The sequence below is a fragment of the Oryza glaberrima genome, chromosome 8, assembly GCF_000147395.1.
Source record: "Oryza glaberrima chromosome 8, OglaRS2, whole genome shotgun sequence".
NCBI classification, from domain to species: Eukaryota; Viridiplantae; Streptophyta; class Magnoliopsida; order Poales; family Poaceae; genus Oryza; species Oryza glaberrima.
This window is the reverse complement of record NC_068333.1, coordinates 20,462,152-20,488,851: the sequence shown is the minus strand read 5'-3', so window position 1 is coordinate 20,488,851 and position 26,700 is coordinate 20,462,152. Positions and strand designations below refer to the sequence as shown.

At 42.6% G+C, this 26,700-nt stretch overlaps 3 protein-coding genes across 5 annotated transcripts; 1 reads left to right on the top strand and 2 right to left on the bottom strand.

Annotated features, from left to right (window-relative positions):
• Nucleotides 1–3,815: 3,815 nt before the first annotated feature.
• Nucleotides 3,816–10,343, bottom strand: LOC127782384 (bZIP transcription factor TRAB1). The gene is made up of 4 exons (XM_052309560.1): nucleotides 9,168–10,343; nucleotides 8,857–8,928; nucleotides 7,339–7,392; nucleotides 3,816–4,090 (listed from the first exon to the last, which is right to left on the bottom strand). Exons 1-4 carry the CDS (start codon nucleotides 10,077–10,079, stop codon nucleotides 4,016–4,018), a joined length of 1,113 nt encoding a protein of 370 aa, XP_052165520.1. The 5' UTR covers nucleotides 10,080–10,343; the 3' UTR covers nucleotides 3,816–4,015.
• A 3,001-nt stretch (nucleotides 10,344–13,344) lies between these two features.
• On the top strand, nucleotides 13,345–20,430 carry LOC127782523 (zinc finger protein zpr1-like). Its single transcript, XM_052309769.1, has 16 exons — nucleotides 13,345–13,650; nucleotides 13,742–13,786; nucleotides 13,890–13,930; nucleotides 14,039–14,120; nucleotides 15,835–15,879; nucleotides 15,959–16,015; nucleotides 16,119–16,178; nucleotides 16,258–16,385; nucleotides 16,716–16,983; nucleotides 17,064–17,130; nucleotides 17,825–17,895; nucleotides 18,002–18,091; nucleotides 18,514–18,622; nucleotides 19,164–19,255; nucleotides 19,623–19,728; nucleotides 19,966–20,430. Exons 1-16 carry the CDS (start codon nucleotides 13,510–13,512, stop codon nucleotides 20,064–20,066), a joined length of 1,503 nt encoding a protein of 500 aa, XP_052165729.1. The 5' UTR covers nucleotides 13,345–13,509; the 3' UTR covers nucleotides 20,067–20,430.
• Nucleotides 20,431–21,753: 1,323 nt separating this feature from the next.
• On the bottom strand, nucleotides 21,754–26,286 carry LOC127781139 (uncharacterized). 3 transcript variants are annotated; one of them, XM_052308048.1, is made up of 8 exons: nucleotides 25,910–26,286; nucleotides 25,253–25,334; nucleotides 25,014–25,124; nucleotides 24,135–24,929; nucleotides 23,437–23,803; nucleotides 22,844–22,922; nucleotides 22,439–22,664; nucleotides 21,754–22,253 (listed from the first exon to the last, which is right to left on the bottom strand). In XM_052308048.1, the coding sequence occupies exons 1-7, from the start codon at nucleotides 26,066–26,068 to the stop codon at nucleotides 22,458–22,460; spliced, it is 1,800 nt and encodes a 599-aa protein (XP_052164008.1). In that variant the 5' UTR covers nucleotides 26,069–26,286; the 3' UTR covers nucleotides 21,754–22,253; nucleotides 22,439–22,457. The 3 variants fall into 3 exon arrangements, with proteins under 3 accessions (XP_052164008.1, XP_052164007.1, XP_052164009.1); XM_052308047.1 differs by having other exon boundaries at nucleotides 22,841–22,922; nucleotides 25,910–26,280; XM_052308049.1 differs by lacking the exon at nucleotides 25,910–26,286 and adding an exon at nucleotides 25,413–25,418 and having other exon boundaries at nucleotides 22,841–22,922.
• Between the last annotated feature and the right edge of the window lie 414 nt (nucleotides 26,287–26,700).

Here is a 26,700-nt window from a genome sequence, read left to right as displayed (position 1 = left end):
CATAATTGCATTTAATTTACATGTAACTACAATATAACTGTTATGTAACTTCCATATAATTTTGAAATCGTATTTTCTTTAAGATTTATGCAAGTGGAGAAGAAAAAATCACAACTCACACACAAGGAGAGGATTTGGTCCCGTGACCTCTGCTTCGTGAAAATAGCATGTTATCACAAGATTTTTCTAAAAGTAATTACATACAAGTTACGACGTAGTTATACTACGATTAAACTATATTTACGTTTGTTGAATTGTTAAGAGAAAATTTATCGATAAATATATGGCAAAACTGAATTGAGGAGCTTTGCACTGATACTGCCCAAAACGGACACAAATCACAATATTGGGCGCACGGTGGCAGACACCGGCGCGCGTTGGTGATATGGCCATAGCCCACAGCGTCGGATGAGCTCGCTGCGCCTGCGCGTCACCGTGTCGTGCCCGCGCAACGAAAGCCAGCCGTTACCCGGAGCATGCAGCGCGGGGCGCGTTGACATGACATGCGGACCAACGACGCCCGCGAACCCGCGCGCGGAGGAAAGCGCCGGTGCGTGCGTGGGCTTCCGCAGCAGGGGGGCCTACGTGCGCGTGTACGCGATATATACGGTTTGCTACAGCCTACTACCACACGACGGCGGCTGCATGCCTGCGTGCATCAACAAAACAGTGTGATCCACCAGAAGGCGATCGAGCTTGGTTCGTGTTGTTAGCTGATGAACTGCTGATGGCTCGATGAGATCAGGTGTAGTAATTGGCGATGATTGCATGCTATAAGTCTATAGCAAGTAGGCCGGCCGGCAATCGATCTCTAGTTTTGGCGATGATTGCTATAATATGTGCCTAAAACAAGCAAAACTTTACTGTACATTCCGTCTGTTCCTCAGCCGCTAACACAGTGGGCCGTAGGTCAGATTAGCTAGGACATGTTATCATTGGATGAGACGTTGGAGCGACATTTTACAGGTCGCCATGAAATCAAGAAAGTGAAAAGCAAATCTAGGTAGCTTGTGGCCGCTGGCCGCCATCACACAGAATGTAACCTACTCGATCTAGTTGATGTTCCTTGAAACATTTATCATACTCGAAGTACCTGTCGATCGATGAGTAATGAGTAAAGTCCATCACCGGTCCCTAAACTTGTACCGCTGTGTCATCCCGGTCCCTAAACTCGCAAATCGTTCAGGTCCTCAAACTTGTTCGACTGCGTAATCCCAGTCCCTAAACTTGCAGATCACTCATTTAGGTTCTCTAACTTGTTCGGTTGTGTCACCCCGGTCCCTAAACAGGACGGTCTAAAAACTTTATATCAAAATATAATTCATAACTTTTTCATGTGAACTCTAATGAAGACAAACTTTATATCAAAATTGTAGCCCTCGATGCGACCTACAACTTTGTAGTTGAAAAGTTTTTGAATTAAAACTGTTTAGCCAGGGTCCCAAAATATTGTTGCATGTTTATAGATTTTGAAATTTTAATTTTAAAATTACATTTTGGGACAAAAAATGACTTAAAATAAAAAAAATCAACTACAAAGTTGTAGGTCGCGTCGAGGGCTACAAGTTTGATATAAAGTTTGTCTTCATTAGAGTTCACATGAAAAAGTTATGAATTATTTTTAAATATAAAGTCTTTAGACCGTCATATTTGACCTAGATGATATTCAAATCCAAGTTTAGGGACCAGGGTGACACAACTGAACAAATTAGAGGATGTAAACGAGTGATCTGCAAGTTTAGGGACCGGGATGACACAGTCGAACAAGTTTGAGGACCTGAAAACGGTCAATTTACGAGTTTAGGGACCGGGATGACACAGGGGTACAAGTTTAGGGACCGGTGATGGATTTTACTCATGAGTAATCTCAAAGTACGGGCTTCTAATCTTGTAATTATAGCTGTATGCATGTCGACTTGTCGAGTATAGTTGCCACTGTGTTAGGATATGGAAATTAGTATGAACAAATAAATTAAGCTGCTAAATTGAATTGGTCCAAATCAAAATGCTGTTCCATCTCGATCATTGCCAAAAGTTCTGGCGCTGGTTACTCCACAATCCCAATCCAGACCAAATCTGCCCCAATCAGGCGACAGATCAGCCATCGGTCTTCTCTGGTTCCCGGAAGATGACCGGGGAGGGAAGAATTGCTTCTGAAATTGTCCATGAAATGGACAGTGCTGGGTGTCTCGCAGCCCGAGCAGAGATGGCGTGGGCTCGCCATGTCCCGGTGCGTAGGGAACACCGGGGTGTTGGCGCCAGTGGTTCGTGTCCCGGATGGGCTCCTCCTTGGCCCGGCAATTTGGCCCCGCTTGGACAGTGACGCTGCCTGAACTAACTGTGGCTGGTCCTGGCACAAATGCGATGGCTCAAGAGGAGTATTTTGCCACCAGCTAGCTCTGCTACCTGCTGCAGATCATGCTTACCTAAGCAGCTCACCTAGCTAGGTGCCATATCTAAATCCCATATCCAGAAATCATTTTAGGGCAGCAGTGCGTGACAGCGACCGAAGTGCAGTTTGGGCCAAGAAGTAGTACATCAGGGAACAGCTCGGTCGACGTGACAGGGTACTGCAACATGCGAGTGATCTTGGTCAGCTCCAATCAAGCAACCATCTGCACTCAAACTGGATCATACTGTGGAAAATTTTAGCATGAAACAGTACGTCTCTCGTCATGTAAAATTTCAGCCATACGTGCGGAATCGCAGCCTGCCGTTACATTTCAGATGAACACAGGTTTGGCATCAGCCACTATGGAGAAGATACGATTCACAATCTAGTGGGCCGTTTGCAAGATGCAATCTCACTCTCTGGATGAGTTTGCATCCAGCAACAGCATGATTAAGGACGCTAGAATCTGCAGAGAAAGATAGATAGCTGCACCGAAAACGGGCCGTCGTTCTCTGGTGTGGTAGGATGTTCTTGTCTCCCTTTTTCGCGTTTTAATTACATGTAGCACCGGCGGCAAGCGGCGACGACGTTCAGCGAAAGCGAATTAGCTTGTCATTTTCTTGCGAGTTAGACGGTAACGCCTGCGTCTTTTTTTTGCTGGTCGGAGCTTACAACCTGTTTTTAGCTTGTCTGTGACTGTAGGTGAGGTAAGCATACCTTGGATCTGCACTAGAACAGTGTCCTTTTCTGGTCTTGATTCGGTGCTGTCCTGTAGGCCAATGCAGTTAACCTGATCGGTCCATGTATTGTGTTCTTATCGCTTTCTGATTGTGACGGCCAGAGATTTGGGCTTTCCCTATGCCGTAATGATCTCGTTTAATGAGGTTAGATGCCCTGGTAAGTGATATATTGTGTGCACAGCTGGAAAATTTACATCCAATCAGATATGGATTTCTCCAACATTCCTGATGCAGAGACAGAAACATCAAAGATCAAAGATATGGCGTCAAAGCCAAGCATACGCAGACCTGGCCTCCAAGCAAAAACACCAAACCTTCTCCAGCTCCTTGTAGAAGAACATCGGGGTGTGGATGGAACTCAACTGTAGTATCTGATTGGTCTGGTTTGTTTTTCCTTGTCAGGTGTGATCCCATGTTGATCATTTTGGGCATAAACTCCTCTGACATGATACATCCTTCTGAGTCAAACCTAAAACTTCACCTTCATTATCAACAGGTAGCTCTAGTTCACCTTCATGATACATCCTTCCTGTGACATGATGCCCCCAGAACAGACACAGCTGTTTGCCGTGTCGGCAAACTACAAAAGCTCTCTGAGACAATGCAATCTGGGGCCAAGAAACCAAAAACATTGAACAACACACTTATCTCAGGGTAGGAAAAGAGAAAGCGGGGCACAGAGGGGCACATAAGAGCACGATAGAAGACTTGCAGAACTGTAAGTTGAAGGTGACAGGGCAAGTTAAGCACTAGTACACTCGACTCTGTTGATCATCAATTTACAACAGAGAGATGAGTTTTGAAATCCTGACAATATGTACAAGAACCTTAAGGTTAAAATATGGTGTGTCTTGTCAAGCTCCGGTTATCAATAACTCAAATTTTACCAGGGACCTGTCAATGTTCTTCTTAGGCAACGCTTCTTTTGTCCGTAAGGATTGTTGACCGCCTCTAATACCTGCTTGCCATGAATCAGAGTAATCATTACCTAAACAAGATAAAATTGAATTGCATGTAGATACAATAGTAAGGCCTGAAAAGGAAGAGTGGGGATGTAAACAAAACTGAACAGTTAATGAATGGATTATAACAGAAATTTAGTACTTCCTCCGTTTCACAATGTAAGTCATTCTAGTATTTTCCACATTCATATTGATGTATGTCTAGATTCATTAACATCAATATGAATGTGGGAAATTGTAGAATGACTTACATTGTGAAACGGAGAGAGTACCAAACAAAAACATACTGTTGCAGTGACTACATAAGGCCTAGCAAGAAAAGCTCCACGTAACGAAAAAAGGAACAAAAGCAACAAATGCCATAAAGCCCACAAACCAGAGCAGAATTTTGCAGCAAGTCAAGGCCCAGTTTGCCAACAATTGGGCCACCAGTCAATATTATCAAAGAAATATCTCTTGGTTTAAAGAAAGTCAAGAAATTTCCATCTCAATTTTTGAATAAAACTACAATAAATTTATGTAAAAAGCAAAAGTAAAAATAAAGGTGTACTGTTTTTCGGACGCACGTACACAACCAAACCTTCCAAAGTGGTGGGCCTTTAATACCTGGACAAGCTAGTTCTAGCTACGATTGGTTTTCAATTTTACTATGACAAACCACTGATAACCGGCTGGCAGGTTTTTTTCCATGACTATAATACAATAAACTAATGAGCAATTCTACATTTTGCCATTGACAAGTGACTGAATCTAAACTATAATACAGTGAAATAGAAATGTCTTCTTTGGTTGCACAACCTTATAATTATTTAAAACAGAAAACAAGTATACAGGCACCAAAAAGCCATAATAAGTTCATAATACTACAAAGATCACTCTTTACTGCTCCATACTTTTCTGATAAACAAGCAGAAATAGATCTCCACGGTCGGTTCTCAGTAAGTCACTAATATGTATATAGGCCGAGTTTAGTTCCAAACTTTTTCTTCAAACTTCAAACTTTTCCATCACATCAAAACTTTCCTACACACATAAACTTCCAACTTTTCCGTCACATCGTTCCAATTTCAACCAAACTTCCAATTTTAGCGTGAACTATACACACCCATACTCTACTTTGTGTCCACACATTTGGCAGTTTCCTGATGTTTGGTGTCACGAGCTCCAGGGTGTGAACGCAACACAACAAATAGGGATGGGCATGGGCCATTATGGGTATCCATGGACTAATCAACCGAAATGTACCTTTTCAGTTGATATTGTGTATTTAGTACATTTAGTTGCACTATAGTGCACCCCATCCCTACCAACAGAGAATAATTTCTGTAGGAGAAGCTTACAAATCTATTTTAAGCATAATTTTCCTTCTCTGTTGTTACTATTCCACTGCAGTCATTTTAGCCATCTAGATGAACAGCATCCAATAAACTGAACTTCATAGATTGTTTTAAGAGGCTATAAAAAAAGGCTATAATGGTGAAAGTACTGTCTTGTGCAGTCTACACCTTTCTGATTTGAAGCTGCTGTTCTAATTTCTTACATTCGTGAATATCATTGACAAAACAGATCAAAATTGGGAGTGTTAATTAAACAAAGCAATCGAGTTAGTTCTACTGCCTACTGGCCATCCATCAAAAACTGTCTTTTCACCATTTTCCTGATAAAGTATTGATTTTATGTAATTGCAGAAGAAGATTTAAATTAGAAAGTCCACTTTACTTCCCTAAGGGCATTTCACCAGTGTTGCCGTCATAGTTAGGCATGGATGGTGCATTAGGCAGCTAATCTACCTTGGGTGCTCTTGTCTTACTACTGTAGTGTTATATTGTCTAAGTTTTTATGTAATATGCTTGCTAATTTCTTGGATTTGACTAGCTGGTCTCACCTAGGCGCCCGCTAGGCCCCACGCCCCCACCAAGGCAGAGCATAGGCGCCAGCCATGCTGAACTATAGCGCCTAGGACCTACTTGAACCATGCATTTCACTTTGTGGAATGATACAACATACATTACAATATTTTTTTACGGGAGTAATTTTGAAAGATTGTTTGTATATGTTAGCAACACATAATGGATGTTCAACTTCAAGATATGGAAATGCATGAAAATAGTAGCAAAAAATTCAGTGAAACAGGTTATGATTCCATCTATCATTGTGCACAACTTAAACTTAAAAAATGGCTTGAGTAAGGAGAAACTAAAAGTGCAATGTTATAACAGAGAAAGGTGACTTGGTTTAGTAGTTTGGGGGCCTAAGTGAGACAAAAAGAAGTTGAGAAAATGCTAAGCACAATCCCATCGATGTGCTACTTAGATATTGCCATTACATGTGGGACCAAAGCCCAAATGTAAACAACACATGAGATGGTATTTTCTTTTTTCCAACTTTGTGATCTTTGCAGTTGCACTAAGCGAAATAGCCCAGAGATTTTAAATGCTCTAGTGAAATGGTTTAAGGTGATCTATTTTCCTTTAAAGTGTATGCCACAACTATAATGCCAGTGACTGAAGCTCAAAAGTTCAGCTGCAGCATGATGAGGCTATTCAAGTCCATTTTTTTTAATTTGATGAATATTTATTATATGTTGTAAATGTATCATTAAATGTTCAATATGGAAAATAAAAACAACTTGAAAATGTAAGGGAAAATATTTTAGCAGAGCTAATGGAATATAGGCAAGCACCAACAATGCAGTTCCAAGTTTTCCAGCTATCACAAAAAAGAGAATAAAAACATGTAAGTCGTTCAATGGAGAAGTCAAGTCGTTCAAATGCAATATAACATGTACTTATGTAGAGAGTACCATGTCAACTTCTCTAACAAAAATGTAGTAACAACTAACAGCAACAGAACTGTGTTCCACTGCTAGAGATAGCTAACATGGAGTTTTTATGTATCAGACAGATGAAATAGAATAGAGTAAATTGCACCCGCGGTACAAGAACTTGATAGGTGGGTGCGATCTAGTGTACTACTTTTTTCTACAAACTTGGCCAAACTTAAAGCAGTTTGACTTTGACCAAAGTCAAAACGTCTTATAACCTGAAATAGAGGGAGTATATATCATGTAGAATATCGATCTTTTAACCAAAATGCATGCACTAGCCAAGTTATTGCACTTATATGCTCATTTTTTAAGTTCTTGCACTAGATCGCACACACCTACCAAATTTATGTATTGTAGACACAGTTTACTCATTAGAATATTACAAAATACAAACATAAGTTTGACCAAAACATTTACCTGATTTTTCTGCATTTCTGGGAAGAAATTTTTCTGCATTTCCATAATTTCCTCCTGCATAATTAAGAAAGAAACAATGTAAGAAAGCTACAAACAATCGTTTACCATTGGCATCCACCCAAAGATGCTTAAGGTATTGTTATGCTCTTCAAGGATGCAATTCCCTCCAAATTATGAATACCGGTGAAGGTTATCCCAAAAAAAAATGTATATGGTGGTATGAACCGGTCTTTAAATTTTACAAGATGGTATAAAAGATTAATTTGAAATAGTCATCAGTTCAGTCTTGATAAGATAGAATAATCAATAACACCGAAAACGAACAGAACCACTTAGGACTTTATTGCACAAGGACTTCAGATGAGAAGGGAATTTAGTACAGCTTCCCTCTCATTCTGAAGGGAATGGACATAATCCACTTGCATCCAAAGAAGGCCTTAATGTTTCCTTCTTGAAAAAAAAACATGACAAAGAGACAATGATCAGTCATTAGACTGCTCCACGAACTAGTTATGATATTAAACAATAATAAGGTAGATGAAACTAGGTTGTATGGTCATGGCATTTAGGCCCCTGCCCTGATATTTGTAAGGTGAATACCTGATCAAAATCTAGGGCAGAAATACAAATTTAGTACAAATTTACATGTCTTCCAAAATGGGTTTGATTTGTTTCCCTTTGGTTCAATTCAAGTGGACAAAATTGAGTATACAGCTACAACTTAATGGCAAATTAACAATTTAGTTTTAGAGTAGATAGTACAAAAGGGATAACTGTGTTAGTATTTGCCTTTGGAGCACACAAAGGTACACACCTATGTTGCATGTGACACACCTTGTTTCAGTGCTATTTTTTCAGAAAAAAAATATGAATCTTAAAGGCGAAGTAGTTAATATTAGACAACGGCAAATCTGTATCAGCATGAACAAAAGAGATTAGATGTTACATACAGCTATCGTTCTGAAAAACATGTGGGAGCAAATATCTTATTTGAATCATTTAATAAGTTACTGGATTTGTAAACTTTTCTATGAGATATTACTAGTTCCTTAAAAGAAAGACCTGTACTGAAGCAAGTCCACCAAAATATTACTAGTTCAAGCAATAAGACAATTTTGAAGTATCCCGTCTGAAGTTGCATCACAGCATGCTAATGCAAAAGTTACAAAGCTGTCACAAATGGAATTCAAGTCAAAATTATGGCTGCTAGGTTTGAAAGGTAACAGAGATTCAAGTTTCATCATACATATTTCAAGCTATGGCCCCACCTCTTTCACAAATGGTTCAGTTATGCCTTAGTGTCTCACTCAATTTTGAAATTTACTACAGGCTTACTTTTAGAAAGCGCACACTGAATATTTTAGCAAACATTTGCTACACTGACACTGGTGAAAATTTACTTGTTAAAAAACTGGTGGAATACTGTAGCATAGTGAAGATGATGTACAGATGGAACAAATAAAATGTGATGCATCATTGTTAGGAAGTCTTTTGATGAAAGATACATTGAATTAGTACCTGTTTCTTCTGCAATTCCATGTTCTGTTCCTTGAGTTTCTGAACTTCAGCTTCCAACTCCATTGTGTAAGCCTAGTAATCACAATGGAGCAAATTTCAGTGTCAAAGCAACATATAAACATGCGAATCAAGATTCCCTTTACCGATAAATATTTTGGGATTATCCGTTGTGTTCAACACAGCAAGGACCCAATCTCAACAAGCCGGTTTTACCAGATTTGTGATACTATTTTCCCCTTCTATCACAGCCATTTGCAATAGCAAACAGCTGCATATGCAACACATGCAAGAATTTAGGGCAGAGGTATGACCTGCTTCCGGGCACGAGATCTAGCTGCAGATTCCCTGTTCTTGATCATCCTCCTCTGCCGCCGCTCCACCACCTTCTCCACGTTACCACCGCTCCTCCTCCCCCTTATCACCCCCTCAAAGGGGTACGGCACTGGCGCCATCGGTGATGACAGGTCCCCATCCCCCTTGCCCGCTGAATCCATTTGTCCAACTGATGTATCCACCGGAGCAACAGTGATCGCACCACCCCCAATCCCTGCCACTCCGGACATCAGCCCATTCCCCATGGTCGGATCCCCAATCCCCACCGGTGAGAAACCCATCGCACCAGCAGCGGCAGCAGCAGCATCATTGACGCCTCCGTAGTTCCCGAAGAAGATGGAGCTGTTGTTGACAGCCGGAATCGACCGCGGAGCCACCGGCGGAGCGGCGGCCGCAGCTACCATAGCAGCCGCCGCAGCGGTATTCTCTCTGACGACCCCGGCCCTGACCAGGAACTCCTCCAGCGTCATCTCCCCGAGCGTCGGCTGCCGCCTGGGCTGCTGCTGCTCCCCGCCGCCGCCGCCGCCGTCAGCAGCAGCCGCCCCCGGCGACGCCTCTCGCTCGAAGTCCCGCCACACCTCGTCCACCGTCTTGACGCTGAGAGTGCGCGGCAGGGTGAGCGACCCCTGCCTCTGCAGGCCCCCCTCCGCCGCCGCCGCCGCCGCCGACGCCATCGCTTGGCTCTCCTCCGCCGTCCAGATGCTCCGCAGCAGCTCGTCCATGTTCATCGACCCGAAATCCTTCCCGAGCCCTCCCCCCATCCCTCCCAGCGTGCTCTGGAACTCGTCGAACGTCAGTGAGTAGATCGACCCCTGCCTCGCCAGCGGCGCCGCACCCGCACCCGCCGCCGCCCCCCTCCTCTCCGACCCCCCGCCATCCTTCAGATCCATCCCTCCCCCTCCCCCTCCTCCCCCTCCTCCTCCTCCTGCAACCGCAACGCCCTAGAAGGTGGAATAGGTTGCCTGCGGCGGCGAAGACGTCAAAGCGGGCAAGGCAAGCGAAGTGAAACCTCCCGCCGCCGCCCGCCGCCCGCCGCGCGCGCCGTCCGGTGGCTGCTGCTGCTGCTGCTGCTGCGGCTGCGGCTGCGGCTGGTGGTGGTGGTAGTGGTGGTGATGGATCGCGGCGGGGAATGCGTGACGCGACTCGCGAGCGAGAGCGAGAGAGAGAGAGAGAGAGAGTCGGAGAGCGCGGCGGGGACAGGTGTCACCTCCCTCCCCCGTCGGATCCTCTGCGGCGCGTGCGCGTTGACGGGTTCGGCGCAGAGGATCCCCGGGGGTGAGTTGATACGTGGCGGCCTATCGAGGCGTGGACTGCGCCGCGGCCAATCAGAGCGCGCGACGTGGGGACTCCGGTGGTAATACGGCACGAGGGCCCTACTACTGTTGAGTGACTCGCAGGTGGGCCATCTGCTGTGGAGTGGGGTTGTGGGTCCCGGATGTCAGTTGGGCCTGTGAAGGAAGGGTTGGCTTTTTCTAGAAAGGGCTGTACCTACCGGATACGGAAGCAGATCCGGGTAACGTGGGTGTGGCTTTTTCGGCTTTTCCCCTGTGATTTTTTGTAGTACTGCCGTTGTACCGTCACCCTGGCATGGCATGGGTAGGCAGTTAAAAATGAGACAGAATCCCCATTTTAAACCTTATAGCAACAACCTGGCTGGATTTGTTCAAGTAAAGAGTTTGTGATAGCACATGCAGGAGCTAGCTGGGGCTTTTGTATTCTTCCTGCTACCATGGGACATTATTATGAAAAGTTCCTAAAGATTCCAGAAGTGAAGTAACGATAAAGCATCATGTTTTATATTTTATTATTTGTAGAAAGTAAAGAAATACCAACTACAAATTGAGGATTTGTGGTTCTCTTCGGTTGGCTTATTTAGGGAATAAGCCAAACGGCTTATTTACAAACAAAAAATATTTTGTTAATAAAACTTTTACGGAATAGCTATCCATCTGCCGGCAGATTTTGTATGGTTTAATTTTGCACCTTTTTTTTACCGTCGGATGTATTTGAGATTTACGCTACGCTGAGATTCGTTCATGACATGAGAAACAAAAACTCTTACACGAACTAGGACTCGAATCCGTGATTTTTAACTCATCCCTTTCATTGGTTACTTACACTATAATTACATATTAATTACATATGTAATTTTAGTGTAATTACGATGTAAGTTTGAAAATTACATACCCCCTCCGTTTCACAATACAAGTCATTCTAGCATTTCCCATATTCATATTGATGTTAATGAATCTAGACATATATATCTATCTAGATTCATTGACATCAATATGAATGTAGGAAATGCTAAAATGACTTACATTATGAAACGGATGAAGTATGTAATTTTAATGTATTTACGATGTAAGTCTAAAATCTACTTGAAGCCCATTTGAGCCCACGTGAGCTTTATTTTGTTTGTGTATATTGATGTCATCCGTTAGATGTTGATAATCTGCATGATAGGAGGCTAAAAATTCTGTCACATAATGTATAGGCAGTCCCAAACTTTTATATATGTGTTCTTAATGATCTAAAAGTAAATGCTGAAAAATAAACTTCGATGAAAAAAACCTCAAAATAAACTCTAAAATTAAGATTAAAGTTTAAATTTTAGCTGATAAGTATAAGCATAAAAAGATGAGGCCATCCGTTCAATTTTAACAAAATGCACAATATAATAGAAATAACATCATATGGTGTATCGTTACCTTTTGCTTAACTTTGGGAATAAGTTCACTTTGACTCCCTTAAAAAGTGACCCGAATCTAATCCATGACCCTAAATCGTAAAACCGGATATCTCGACCCTCGAACTATTGAAACCGGTGCAATTTAACTCCCTTAGCGGTTTTGGAGGACAGTTTTGCTAACGTGGCGGTATTGACCGGGTCTTCTTTATATGTGGCGTTGACGTGGCATTAGAATTAAAAAAATAATTAATTTATCATTTACACAAAAGATGACACGCGAGCCCCACTGATATGTGGGGGCCCACATGTCATCCTCACTCCTTCCTCTCTCTCCCTCCTCCCTTTCTCTCCCTTCTCTCATTCTCTCCCCCAGCCTTTCTCCTCATCATCGGAGAAGGACGGTGGCGGGCGGGAGCAGGCTAACGGCGGCAAGGGAGTTGGGCGGCAAGTGGGAGAGGAGGTGGCGGCGTGGATCACCGCTCACCGCGAGGAGCAGGGCGATGTGGTCGCGGCGGCAAGGATCTCGGTGAGCCGCACAGACGAGGGGGAGGAGGCGGTGGTGCAGCGGCGTGAGGGCGGAGGCGGAGCACACAACCGGCCTACACGCCATGGTGGCGGCGGACATTGTCGGGGAGATCCCCACCTCACCCTATCCATGGCGGCCACTGTCGGATGCCGCCGTCCTCGCACCCCCCCCCCCCGCCCGCATCTTCGCCACTCACAGCCATCTTCGCTTGCCCGCCGCCACCGCCCATGCCATTGGGCGCACCTGCCATGTCGCCAAGCTCCTTCGCCGCCGTCGCTTGCTACTTCCTAGCAACCGTCCTGTTGCGCCATCAAGAAGAAGATGGGGAGGAGAGAGGGGGGCCCTTCTCGCCGAGCTCGACGGCGGCCACAACGTTGCTCTATTCCGTCGACGGGAGGGGCTCGGGGCACCACTCATCTCCACTCTCCACTACTCCAGATCTCGACATCCCGCCCGACGCCGCTGCTGCCGCTTTCCGGCCCTCGACCGCCTGTAGCCGCCGCTCCAGCTTGCGCTTGCCCACCGCAGCCGCGCGAGCGGCAGACAGCCGAAGAGGAAGAGAAGGGCAGCGCCACGTCGACACCACGTGTAAAGAAGACCCGATCAATATCACCACGTAGGCGCCACGTTAGCAAAAACGACCTTCAAAACCGTCTAGGGAGTCAAATTGCATCGGTTTCAATATTTTGGGGGTCGATATATCTGGTTTTGCGGTTTAGGGGCATGGATTAGATTCGGGTCACTTTTAATGTAAGGGAGTCAAATTGAACTTATTTCGACTTTGTAACGGCAAATTCAATACTGCGCAGCAGCCCAGGAGTCCATCACTACAGCCCAACAAGGCCCATCGGGCATCTGGCCCATCAGGTGAACTAACCGGTTTCATAAGCCCAGCCCATTTCCGGACTCCAGAGACTCCTAGGTCTCCGCCCCTTTCTCGCGTCTTCCCTTCCTTTCCCTTCTCCCTTCCCCTCCCGCCGCGAAGCCACCAGCGCCACCAGCTTCCACGCCTCCACTGCCGCCACGAGAGCCGAACCACGCAGACCTAAGCCAGAGAGATCGCGAGAGGGAGCCTCCGCTCCTTCGCTTAGCGGCGGCGGAGACCATGGCGAGCTCCGGGGAGGAAGGGCGGGTGGTGGTGGACCTCCGCTCGGCGGCGGAGTCGGCGGGCGGCGGCGGCGACGAGGAGGCCCACGCCGCGCCGCTCCACGAGATCGAGTCCCTTTGCATGCGCTGCGGCGACAACGTAAGGGCCTCTAAGTTTGGTGTAGCTTCTTCGCTCGGTTTTTGCTTGTGGCGAGGGTGCTGAGACCTGCGTGCGATTTTTCTGTGGCCAGGGCACCACGAGGCTTCTGATGACCATGATTCCGCACTTCCGGGAGGTGAGATTAGATTAGCTCTCGTGCCATTCTCATTGGTGGCTGAACTGACTGCTGCTTGCTCTCATTCGAGAGCGGTGTCGAATTCACGTTTGTAAATCTGCAGGTGGTTCTGATGGCTTTCGAGTGCCCGCATTGCGGTGAGAGGTAATGGAATGTGTGCATTTGTGCGTCGACTGGTGCAAGCGCGTGGCTAGTAGAGCGCTGGGTGTTTTTAGGGGAGTATACTTGATTCGGTGTAATTTTCTGTGCTAGGAACAATGAGGTTCAGTTTGCTGGACAGCTCCAGCCGAAGGGATGTTGTTACCGTTTGGAGGTCCCGCGCGGGCAGAACGAGGTATGGTTCTGTGGCGTGGCTGTTTTTATGTTGTCACCAATTTATTAGGTGGTGTTTGGATACAGGGACTAAACATGTCGGATGAATTTGGAGTATTAAACATAGACTACTTATAAAACTAATTACATAAATAAGAGCTAATTCGTGTGATAAATTTTTTAAGCCTAATTAATCCATACATAGCGTATGTTTACTGTAGCATCACATAGGCTAATCATGAATTAATTAGGCTCAATAGATTCGTCTCGCGAATTAGTCCAGGGTTATATAATGGGTTTTATTAATAGTCTACGTTTAATATTTATAATTAGTGTCCAAACATCCGATGTGATAGAGACTAAAAAGTTTTAGTCCCATCTAAACAGGGTCTTAGTCTATGATGGCGGTTGCCACGCCACGGGATCTGATTAGTAGCATTATTTCCTGAATCCTCACTGGTTTCAGTGAGTTATTTTTTTTTTGGTTTCTTTGTTCACTCACCCATCCCACCTTGCTAACAGTCACATATCACAGCTAGCCGGACCCAAATGTCCCAGTTCCCTCTAATGGCCCACAAGAACTTCATTTTTCTTGATAGATATCAGCATTATGTGCTGTAATGTTTACTCATGAAATCAATGATATTTTTTGTAATGAGGATTGAGGAATTAACTGAGTCAAGGCCTCGAGCAAATCCTGTCTTTCATTAATTTCTGCATTTCTTTCGCCTAATCAGATATACATATAACTCATTGAAGTATGAGCTGGCTAAGCAATTTGATTGCTAAGACAGTAAGACGCTGACCTGAGTAATGGCCAAATGTGTCTCCAGGAGAGATTAAGTATGGCTATACAGTATAGAGTATTGTGCTTCTGTGTGGAAGAAATCCTTATAGTCCTGTTTCTACTGTAAATAATTATAAACTAAACTATAGCTCAAACTTAATTCTTTTGTTTAGTTCAAATATGCTTGCACGCCGACTGCCTGTTGCATGGGTGCCTCCCATGCAATTCCATATGATATAGCTTCAGGATTCTGAAGATCACAACTTGCAAGTTGATTATGGAGGTTTTCTTTCAGAGTCCGTATGTAGCTCACTGCAATGTGTCCTTTTGCATCAGTATTTCTAATGAAGAAATTCACCCCAAAAATAAAATTGAGTTTTTTTTTTTCCTGTGGAGCTTTCAGTCTGACCAGATTACCTGTGGTTTGACTAGTTCCTGAGTGAGTCTGCCAACTAAAAAATAAATTAATATCTTTTTTCAGAGGAAGGCGGAATATCCAACTAGATGAGCAAACCTTAACCAAATTGATGAAATTTGGATAGGATGTTCGCAAACATCTCCAGAACCTATTCCAATAAAAGATCCTTGGTAGATTTGCAACCTACTTCACAGATTTGGAAGAATTCTAGACAGGAACCTAAAACTGATTCAAACCCTAAAACCATGATTAGTCATTGCCCGTGAGGAATCAAACTGTAAAAGTTTGCAGATCTATTCTTCTATCTTGTATGTCTTCGCAAGTTTTGATGAAAAATTTGGCTCCTGTGCTCTTTTTTTTTTTCCTTTGCTTGTCATAGGTGGTTTGCTCACTGCTGGTCATAAGTTGTGCAATAATTTAAAATTCAAATACATATCCATGCTGCTTTCTGTTCATGTTTATTAATGTTAGTGATAAATCGTTGTAATTGTATGTTTATATGACAATAACTAACGAACGGTATTGGTACAGATACTGAACCGTCAGGTTGTGAAATCTGATTCAGCAACTATTAAGGTATGTCAAACTATGCTCTTGTGATGCTTTTTAAATATATGTAATGTGATTTATATGTAACTTCACATTTGACGTGTAGATTCCAGAACTGGACTTTGAGATCCCTCCAGAAGCTCAACGTGGATCACTTTCAACAGTATGCTCCATTTCTTTCCACAAATATATCTTGGAAAATGTTCATATCCAACTCTTTTTTTTATTATTGCTAGTTCTCTTAAGTATTTTGTCTCATGAGTTAGGTGGAAGGGATTATTATGCGAGCTGTGGATGAGCTGCAGGCACTTCAAGATGAAAGAAAGGTGAATCTCGGTGATCACATGCATAGGTTTGGAACTTAAATGCCACATTGTGGTGCACTAATCACCATTGGTTCTGCAGAAAGTGGATCCTCAAAAGGCCGAAGCTATTGATAAATTTTTAGCAAAATTGAGATCTCTTGGATTAGGAGAAGCTGCTTTCACCTTTGTTCTTGATGATCCTGCTGGAAATAGCTTCATTGAAAACCAGTAAGATGATCTGTAACCTTTGGAATTCAATTTGTTTGATGTGACTTTATAGGATCTTTTTTAGAGTTGTTCTTACATGAAAGACAATGTCCCAAAGTGTTTAGCACATGTGTGAATTTCAAACTCTCCTCCTTTATGATTGTATAATAATATTATTTCTGGTTTCATTTAGCATGACCTGTAGTTGCTCAAGTGGCCTGGATTGTGCCATGGAGTTTCCCATATGATGTGCATGGAAAGATAATAGTCTATATGTTCCCATTAGCTTCCCATTTGCTTGAAGTGATTGCAGTATTGTACTTCGACACATATTAACCAATCTCCCTGCAGGAATGCACCTTCATCAGATCCTTTGTTATCTGTGAGATTCTATGAAAGGACGCGTGAGCAACAGGCAGCACTTGGTTTTCTTGTTGAACCATCCACAGAAGAACCTGGGGATCAGCCTGTTAATCATGCTTCAACTGTGGAAGGGAACTCTGAGGTGTTGCAGGAGCCCCACGGTTCGGTTGGAGCTGTTGCAGGTCGCCGTGCTATAGCTCAAGGAAACCCTGATGAAGTTGCTGCAGCGCTGTGCAGATATTCAGCACCAGAAGAGGTATGCTTTATTCAGTTGTCCGGCAATTACCTTATTCAAGACTAATGTTCATTCATGCTTACAAAAATTTACTTGGTCAGGTTGATACTTTGCCATCAACATGTGGGGCCTGTGGAACTGAGTGTGTCACTCGTTTCTTTGCTACAAGTATCCTTTTCACCTTTTGTTCACTATTTCTTCCATATGGACTCTTAAACTAAGAATAGAGAAATAGAGTATGTTCGTTTTTAAGTAAAACATGTTGATAATATCAGCAATAGTCAAATAGGTCATCTGTAGTGTTTCTACATGCTTGTTTGATTCTGTGATCAATCTTGGCCTCTTAGAAAAATGAGGGGCTAAGAAATATTTGGGACTTTAATTTAGAATGTTCCTCTTAAAAAATGAGGGGCTAAGAAATATTTGGGACTTTAATTTAGAATGTTCTTGCTGGTTACTTGCATGCTTTATGTGTTAGGGAGTATATCATAGTGCAAAGCATAAATAATATGCTGGAAAATTGGCAGTAACGGTCAAATTGCTTGGAAATATGGTTTATAGTGTCCTGAGATACAGCCAATTTAGGCTTACGTAATGGTTTTATGATCTAAACATGGGGATTGATGGAATTTTTTTTGTGTGTGACCGTGCTGGATGATGGATTGATGGCCAAAGCATGCATGTCTATTACTGGCTGGTTTGTAGCATATGATTAGTGGAGCTAGGTTCCACAGTAATTGCTGTCACGCAGTGTAGTTGTAACATGTTTTGATTGGATCCTTGAATCGTACAGAACTCTCTAGTGATATTGTACTGCTAATTATTAATATTTGCTAGTGTCTGGTCTTTGACCTTTGGTTAGAAATCCCATATTTTCGTGAGGTTATTGTTATGGCAACAACGTGCGACATGTGCGGCTATCGCAACTCAGAGGTCAGTTTCAGACTTCCGTAGTCATACATGCATTTCTTTTAGAAAAAAAATGTTGTACATTGGTGACAACTCTGAACTTAAAACGGCTTTCTTTTTGTTCTATCAGTTGAAGCCTGGTGGTGAAATCCCAGCCAAAGGAAAGAAAATTACACTACATGTGCAGAACGGAAAAGATCTTACACGTGATGTCATAAAGGTCAGAAATTTGTTTTTTTGGCGGTGTTGTTGTTTGCAACTTTGCATTGCATGCAAGTTTTTTAGTGTGCCTGCTTGTGCATGAGATTTCTGACTTATCTAGGGTGGGAAGTATTTTTGGTACTTCATTTTGGACTCATAAATCTGGCTTTGTAAGTCAGAATCCCTCTTTTCAATGGGCAAAATGATATAAATATTTATGTTCCCCTTTTTCCATTATACAAGATTGGGTGTCCTTGCAATTAAGAACTAGACAAGCCTATAAATTTAATTTTCTTTTGTATTAGAAGAACGAAACAAATGCTCTCCAACGTAGGACTGCATTGTTAGATGCACTCTTCAGTTGCAATTTTGGTGTGTTTGGATCAAGTTTGATACACGATTTTGTTAATTTGGAGTTCTTTTTTCCTTTTTGTTTTCCAGTCAGATTCAGCTGGCGTAAAAGTACCTGAACTCGAGTTGGAGCTAGCAAGTGGAACATTGGGTGGTATTGTTACAACAGTTGAAGGTTTAATTGTGAAAATATGCGAGGGTAGGTGCCTCACCTAGTCATCTCACTTATTTACTACTTTTCCATTTATATATGTCACAAAAATTGGACTATAAGGAGTCATTTTAGTTCAAGTAATAAGTACATGGCATGCTGACAAGCCTTCCCCCCTAACATTAGTGCTCCCTCCAGGTCACAAAACACGTCGTTTTGGGCATCAATACCATCCTCAAAATGTACTGTTGACCATTAATCTCTATTGGAATATCCGAATATATTTGTAAAACCCAGTTCTTGTGCTTTGAGATAAATATATATGTACGAGTAGTTATATACATTATGGTCTTCATATTTACAATCTAAATATTAGAAATATATTGATAGTTAGAAAGTGTTGCTAGATGTATGTCCAAAACGACAGTTCTTCATAGTCGGACGGAGAAGCTGCAAGCACCCATTGCACATGTATTCGTTCTTTAGATAAAGTTCGAAGATAGCTTATTTATTCAATCATATCTCTGGAGTGTTCTTTATTCAATACAGTTTGTGAACTAAAAGAGATATCTTTATATTGAGGTTGCAGCTCTGCAGAGAGTGCATGGATTCCAATTGGGTGATAGCACACTGGAATGGAAAAAGAAGAAATGGGAGGATTTCAACGATAGATTATCCAAGGTGTGTAATTTGATTTCTTTACATGGTTTTATCTGTTCTAGCATGATTTTGTTTTCTTTCAGAATTTTCAGTAGTTTAATGGAGTTTTTCTTTCTGAATCTCCCATTTCTTGAGCAAAGTCAAGCTGCTAAAATAGGCAGTATTTGTTTCCTTGATAATGCTCAAATATATCATCAGGCCTACACCTCTGCATGTTTCTTCCTTTTCTTATTTGTTATGTTAAACCTGAGTGGATGTTGCTGCTAAAGTCCTCATCGCTATTCTGGGTGTTTTCTTTTGCGAGGATTTGATTGCAGCTTATTTATTTTTAATTTTTATGTATGTTTTGGACAGCTATTTTAATACTATTTCGTATGTATGTTTTCAGCTTCTAAGTTTACAAGAGCCTTGGACTTTAATTATCGATGATGGATTGGCAGCTTCATTTGTTGCTCCAGCTACCGATTCTTTAGAAGATGACAACCAGCTAACCAGTAAGTTACCTTAATCAATTAATTGGATCATATACTATATTGTCTTTAAAAAATGGGAGGGAATTCCTTGAATCTAAATATTTAACCAAACTTTGAGGTTCGAGTCTTTCCTTAGTAAAGTCTTTGATGTGAACTATGGAAGATATTAGTCCAGTAGTAACAACGCCTGCAGGAAGAATGTGCATTATTGCTGCAATTCTGATGTGCTCCACGCATTGTTCTCTGTAAAATATCCAGTTGAGGAGTATGTGAGGAGCTGGGAGCAGAATGAGGAGCTTGGCTTGAATGACATGGACACATCGTCTGCTGACGCCGCCTACAACACCACCAACCCATAATGTACTCAATGTTGTAACATGTGATATTATCAAATATACTTATTGTGTTCCATGTTGTAGTAAGTTGCGATATTTCTCATTTTAAATCCTCAAGTTTTGTGTTAGCCATTGCTTTTGTTTCTGAGACGATCGAAGATATTCAGTTGACCAAATTTGCTTTATCAGAACGTTTCTTGTTTCTTTGCTTAATTACATTGAACGCCACCGGCATTGTAGTCGTGCGAATTGAATGGCTAGCCATTTGGTCGGGACCAGCCACAGATTATTCACAACAAAACCGAGTTGAGATCGGGTGCAGTCATAACGATGACTGCACCTAGGATAACATGTATTTTAAGCTGTCCACAACTCCATTTTGATGATCCACGGTTCAGATCTACAGCTATAATACTTAAATTGCAGTACCGTGAACAGTATTTTTGTGCTACATTGTTCTGTGTTAATTTGTGCCCTTTTTGGTACAGTGTCCTAGGTTAATTTGTGCCGTGCCCTTTTTGCTACAGTGTCCTAGGTTAATTTGTGCCGTTCACTTCAGAACCAATGGTAACGGCTACAACTATATACTCCTTTCATTCTTAAAAATATACTTCATCCATTTCAAAATGTTTAACACCGTTGACTTTTTAGCACATGTTTGACCGTTCGTCTTATTAAAAAAATTTGTGAAATATGTAAAACTATATGTGTACATGAAAGTATATTTAACGATGAATCAAATGATATGAAAATAATAAATAATTACTTCAATTTTTTGAATAAGACAAATGGTCAAACACGTATTAAAAAGTCAACGGTGTTAAACATTTTGAAATGGAGGGAGTAACAACTTAGTTGCTATATTTTGAGACTAAAGAAGTAAGTTGGATTTGGCCGGGTCCTCCAAGATCAAGGGTAACTCTAGTTACATAGAAACAGTGCACAAACATAGTACACCAACACATATACACCTATAGCCATTCCTACAAACCTATGTCTTCGGCTGAATCGGGGGACAGGGATAGATCTATCCTCCATAAGTGGCTCAAATTCTTACTGTCTATTTCAGCAAAGACATAATTTTCTAATATCGAGTAGCAAAATTTTTCAATTAAAATATACAATATTGTAAGGTCCTCGAAGTGAATCTCTTGGCGCTATTCTTTATGTATGACGGATGAAACTGAGCTTGTAACAATTATTTAAGGGCGTAAATGAAAGAATTCAATATTAGAAAGTTATAAAGTTATTTTTTTAAAGAAATGCTGATGAAAAAAGCAATTGTAAAAATCATATATTCCCTCCGTTTCAGGTTATAAGACGTTTTGACTTTGGTCAAAATCAAATTGCTTCAAGTTTGACTAAGTGTGTAGAAAAAAATAATAACATTTTCAACCCAAGACAAATTTATTATGAAAATATATTCAATTATTGATTTAATGAAATTAATTTGGTATTATAATATTACTATATTTGTCTGTCTATAAACTTAGTCAAACTTGAAGTAGTTTGACTTTTACCAAAGTCAAAACGTCTTATAACCTGAAATGGAGGGAGTTTTGTCTAAAAGCCAGCAATAATCCGTGATCCGTTAACTGAAAAGAATTTGAAAGTGTTTTCAAGATAAAAATTTCACATGGAAATGTGGTATCTAAAGTCCGAATCACCACCATCAAACAGGTATAGTTGAGGATATGTAAACACCAAATGATTGTAGAAAAATGCCAGTATCCCGGGTGGGGTGATTATACGTCATGTACAGAGCTAATTAAAAAAAAAAGTCATGGTACTCTTCTAACTATTCCGGTTCAAGGCTTGAAGCACAATGGACAGCGTGTTCTCATAGTTACAAGAAGAATCTTTGCTCTCTAGAGTCTAATAGTGGATGAAACTTTGCTGTATAAAAGAGGAATGGTTGGAATTGACATATTGTAGTTTTTATGATACCACTCCGCCCTGAAGAGTATAGGCAGAGATTTTTATTATTACAAATACTTCACAAGGTGTGTAGTAACAACTCCTTCCCTCTGCGTCAACTTCCTTTTGTTCCTGAGCAGAATAAAAAGGGAAATTCTAGAATAAATCTTGTAATGACAGACCATTGGATATCATTGAGAGCCTCGGCTTCCCGTGCTAGGTCTTATCTGTATTCTATACTAGCAAGCCTTTTGGTTCCCCCCTCCAATTCCATCTTGAAAGTGACAGTGCCGCCTGAAAAAAAAAATCCCCAATGATAGTTAAGCACATAAAACTTTCTTTTAAAAAAAAGTTATGCACATAATGGATCAAAGAAAAGGACCTTGATCAGCCATTAGAAACGGAACAGCAGTATATAAAATGTACTACATAATCTATCAGGCTTTTTTGTTAGTATTGGCAAATTGAACTCGTCTTACTTGACTGTATAATACCATACTAGAAGGCATGGCAAGTGAAGCACCCACTCAGCGAACTCATTTGGCCATTCTTGCTAAGGTGTGATGGCCTTTTCACAGTCCTGGAGATGTGCTGATCAAGATTTGTGGTAGTTGTGCTGCGTATCACATGTGTTTTCCTATGAGCTGACCTGAGGGTATTGAAAATCCTCTCCAGCGAGTATGATCTTTTCTTTTCAAGTTTCATCTGAAAAATCATAAAATGTGTGAATTGAATAGATGTCAAAATTCCAAGCAGCAAATAAGAAAGCATCTGTAAATAGCAAATGTAGATTCACTAATTAGCAATACATTAGGGGGAAAAAGTTAGATATATGCAGGAGAAGAAAATTAATTAAAAGAGACGGGGAAGAAACAACACACCACAAGCTTTTGTATTGCTGCCTCTGCTTTTGCCTTTTGCAAATTCTCCCATGCAGTCATCTTTGCTTCCTCTCCCTCAATCCTTCAAAGAAATAATGCATATGCATACATCCATCAGAATTTTGATAAAACATAGTAAATTATTGCAGCTTTATTATCTTCTGAAACTTGAATTGGATGTTTGACCTAGATAAGGCTGGATTTAATTCCAAACTTCCAAAATACTATAAAGTTCTCAAATAGAGATGATGAATATAGCATGGTAGTTGAACCAATGCAACAAGTATACTTCCATCTCACACTTCAAAATGGGATGATCTTAGATGTAATAAGAAAACCTAAAATCATCATTGAGTTATCGACAATGACTAAGATAGACACTGTAGAACAAGTAAGTGCATTGTCCCTATACGCCCTTCTTTCTTTAATCTCCATCTTATTAAAGTCTTCTAAGGCAAATTCAGTCATTTAATAGTTCCCGTAGTGTTCTATGAAGTACAGGTATGCAGAAACAATTGTATGCCTGAAATAAGGTAAGGCAAAAAAAAAACAAAACCTTCCATCTGAAAGGATTAATAGAAATAGCAATCCCTTACTTTGATATACACTTTGCAGTTTCTGTTACTTCCCAGGCAGAAGATTTAGATTCCACTGTCTTTTTCTTCCACTCTATAATGTTTGTCGAGTTCTTCTCAGAGCCTCGTGTGACATGTTTCTTGGACCACCTGGTCAGAGTAACCCGATCATCCATCTGCACATCCCTTATCTCAAGCTTAGAGAAACAGCTCTCCAACTCTTTGACTTGCTGTACTGATAGTGAGCGGGAAAATGAAGGCCTCCCGCTAGGAGAAGATGACCTGCTAAGCTCAGGGCTAGTCTGTGTTGCCACATCTTTTCTCGAAATTTCAGGTTTACTGCTGGTGGTCAAGTCTGTTGTGATTTCGATCTGTTCATCTGTGCAAGCTGCAAAATGAAAAAAGTTTCTGAATAATAATTACTAGCTTCTAGCTTCCAAATTTTGAGCGTTATTTGCATATGGTGAAAGATCTATCTATGAGTGTATTCTAATAAATAATTATAATCATGTTGTGTACCAACATGCTTATTGACAAAATACTTTGTATAATTTTTTTTTCCCGAGAATACTTTGTATAGTTAACTGGAACTCTTTTATATTAACTTTGTTTTAGCAAACAAAGATCACAATCAAGAAACAAAGTTCTCTACTATTCCATTTGGCCCTAGTACTCCAAGACTAAGCACAAGAAGTACGGGTAAATACAGTGCTCAATACCTTGAACTGATTCTTGGGAAGTAGTCAATGACGGAGACGACTGAACTGCGCTATCCATTCGTTGGCAAACTCTGGTAGACCACACGGCAGGATGTGCACCATTTGCTTCACCAGACCTGCCTCCCATGCCATTGCTTTTATCCTCACCAGATGCACCACTTAGATCCCTTCCAGCATGGCTACTGGACACACAAACATGCTCAGGCAGCAAGACCCCAGCCAGGAAAGGTGAGTTTGCCGTGAGGTTTCCTACTCTCCCGGTGTCAAGCAAAGATGACGATGACGAAACTGATGAGTATGGTTCACTAAATCTGCCAGGAGGTCCAAGAGGTCCACTTTTGGCCTTAGGTCGCCGCGACTGCGGGATTGAGGTCCTTCCAAGTGCATTGCTGGGATTCGGACTGAAGATCCACCTCTCTGCGTCCTCCCATTTTGAGGGCAATGTTCTCCCAGTATTATGTGGTAACACCATGCTGTTGCCTGAATACCTTCTCTGGCCGTTTGAAGACAGGGCAACTCTTTCAGAGCTCCAACCCTGCTGATACCCAACAACTGTTGCACCCTGACGATTGTAGCTTGGTGTTCCTGGGCTAGTCGGCGCACCTGGTTTATTTTGCGATGATACACTCAATCCCTTGTTCATCGCCCCGGTACCATTGACCAAGAAACCCGGAGAATGCGTGGAGGATCTGTCAACACTGCGGCAGCCAAAATCAACTGAAGCCGGGCGCTGCTTCCGTTCATTCTTACCATGGAAAAGAACAGACCCCAACCGGTACCGCTGGTCTTGGCATTCTATCAAACACCATCCAGGCATAACAGGTTAACACTCATGAAAATCCTACCTAGACCAATCACCAAGTTCATGAAAAATGTTACCTCCGGTAGAACGGGCAGCTGAGTTCTTGATCGGTCCCTGCACTTGCATCCACCCCTCTCCCTTCACCCCTTGCAATGGCCCGTGATCCTCCTCGTGTGACCCTGAGGAAGCTGAAAAGCACAAAACGCCCCCCCCCCCAACTTTTAAGGGCTGTAAAGCTGTGCACAGCGAGAGCATTCACAAGAAACAACAGTAAGAGTACAAGCAATGTGCTGTTCGCCGCCACATTTGCACTCACCATTGGAGGAGGAAGTGGGCAACCCATCGAGCTCTAGATCTGACCCCGGTCCACCACGATGGCGCACAAAGCTGGGCAAAGGCTGCACCAAATAATTGTCTTAGAAAACCTGTCCCAAAACTGTCTTGGGATTAAAATCATAAAAACAACAGGAACCTACTGTAGTATGAGCAATGAACTAGTGAGCTGAGAAAAAGAACCCCGAAAGGGAAAAAAAAACATATTTTTCTATCGAAAAGCACAATCCCCTTTCCTTGAAAGCGTCCAATATTTGCCAAGACCACTTTTTCTTTTTCTTTTTTGTTTGTCTCCATTGGTTTCCCCAGTTGTCCACCTACACCACAGTATCTGATTTGTTGTCTCCTGTCTCTTCTCTCTTGCATTGGACATCATCAAACAAACGTCAGTCTAATCACCTAAAATTCCCCCCCCCCCCAGACCTTTCACAGAAATCACATCTTTTTGTAGTCTCCATGCCCAAAAAATTCCTCATTTCTACCACGAGATGTGAGAGGATTAGGAAATGCAATCGCAAGGACGCTTTAGAGAGAGTATCGCATTCGCAATCATTTGCAACAAAATTAACGAGCTAGTATTCGAGAATGCAACACCAACAAAATCGGCAATGCGGGGTTGCAGCTTGCAGGGATCACCAACCGAGTCGCAGAGAGACGATCCCCGGCTCGTCGAGCTCGCCGAGCACCCGCCGCCGCCGCCGCCGCCTCCCTCCGCCTCCTCCTTCCTCCACCCCCTCCCCACCAACACCCCCTCTCCTCCTCCTCCGCCGCCGCTGTGGAGCTCACCCCCAACTCGCATCTCCTCTACCGAGCAGAATCGCCACCAGCAGCAGCAGCAGCAGCAGCAGCAAGCTCAGGGACAGCAATGCACGGCCACACGGCGGGCAGCGTCAGTCAGCGACTAGCTTTAGCTCCACCGCGAGCGGCGCGGCGTGGTATTAAAAATGGCGGGTGTAAGCAGCAGTGCCCCCGCGACACGGCGTGGCATGGCGTGCTGCGGTGGTGGGCGTTTAATACCCCCGAAATGAATCGCGGTGTAGGTGGTGGTGGTGGCCAGTGGCCACAGCCCAGGCGTACGGGCATCCCGAGGCGAGGCCCGCGACGCCAGCCAACGTGGCCGTGTAATAACTGCGGCGCTGAATCTTACCACCTCCACCGGCAAACTCTGCACCGCATCTCGCGATCTGCCTTGGCCCGTACCACCATTTCTTTTACCGCGCGCGTCGCAGTGAGAATCTCGCAGTCGCAGTCGCAGTCGCAGGCGAGTTAGGTGGCGAACGAACGAACGAACCAACTTTTGCATTGCTCTCTCCCGTACGTGACGATGGCGGCCACGGCCGGTACGGACGAGCCGGTGGCTCACCGGCCCTCTCTCCTCACTTCACCAGCAAGCTAGAATGATTGGTGTGTATGGCACTGCCGGTTCCTAAC

What these genes read in the sequence shown, in the direction of transcription:
- LOC127782523 (XM_052309769.1), top strand. Translation starts at nt 13,510, where the DNA reads ATGGCGAGCTCCGGGGAGGAAGGGCGGGTGGTGGTGGACCTCCGCTCG. An exon ending in CTGATTCAGCAACTATTAAG is followed by an intron (nt 15,880 to 15,958) that starts GTATGTCAAACT and finishes TTTGACGTGTAG; the next exon opens with ATTCCAGAACTGGACTTTGA. An exon ending in TCAACGATAGATTATCCAAG is followed by an intron (nt 19,256 to 19,622) that starts GTGTGTAATTTG and finishes GTATGTTTTCAG; the next exon opens with CTTCTAAGTTTACAAGAGCC.
- LOC127781139 (XM_052308047.1), bottom strand. Translation starts at nt 26,068, where the DNA reads ATGCGAGTTGGGGGTGAGCTCCACAGCGGCGGCGGAGGAGGAGGAGAG. An exon ending in GCCCACTTCCTCCTCCAATG is followed by an intron (nt 25,125 to 25,252) that starts GTGAGTGCAAAT and finishes TGTGCTTTTCAG; the next exon opens with CTTCCTCAGGGTCACACGAG. An exon ending in CAGCAATACAAAAGCTTGTG is followed by an intron (nt 22,665 to 22,840) that starts GTGTGTTGTTTC and finishes ATGATTTTTCAG; the next exon opens with ATGAAACTTGAAAAGAAAAG.
- LOC127782384 (XM_052309560.1), bottom strand. Translation starts at nt 10,079, where the DNA reads ATGGATCTGAAGGATGGCGGGGGGTCGGAGAGGAGGGGGGCGGCGGCG. An exon ending in GATCTCGTGCCCGGAAGCAG is followed by an intron (nt 8,929 to 9,167) that starts GTCATACCTCTG and finishes TGTGATTACTAG; the next exon opens with GCTTACACAATGGAGTTGGA. An exon ending in CAGAAATGCAGAAAAATCAG is followed by an intron (nt 4,091 to 7,338) that starts GTAAATGTTTTG and finishes CATGGCAAGCAG; the next exon opens with GTATTAGAGGCGGTCAACAA.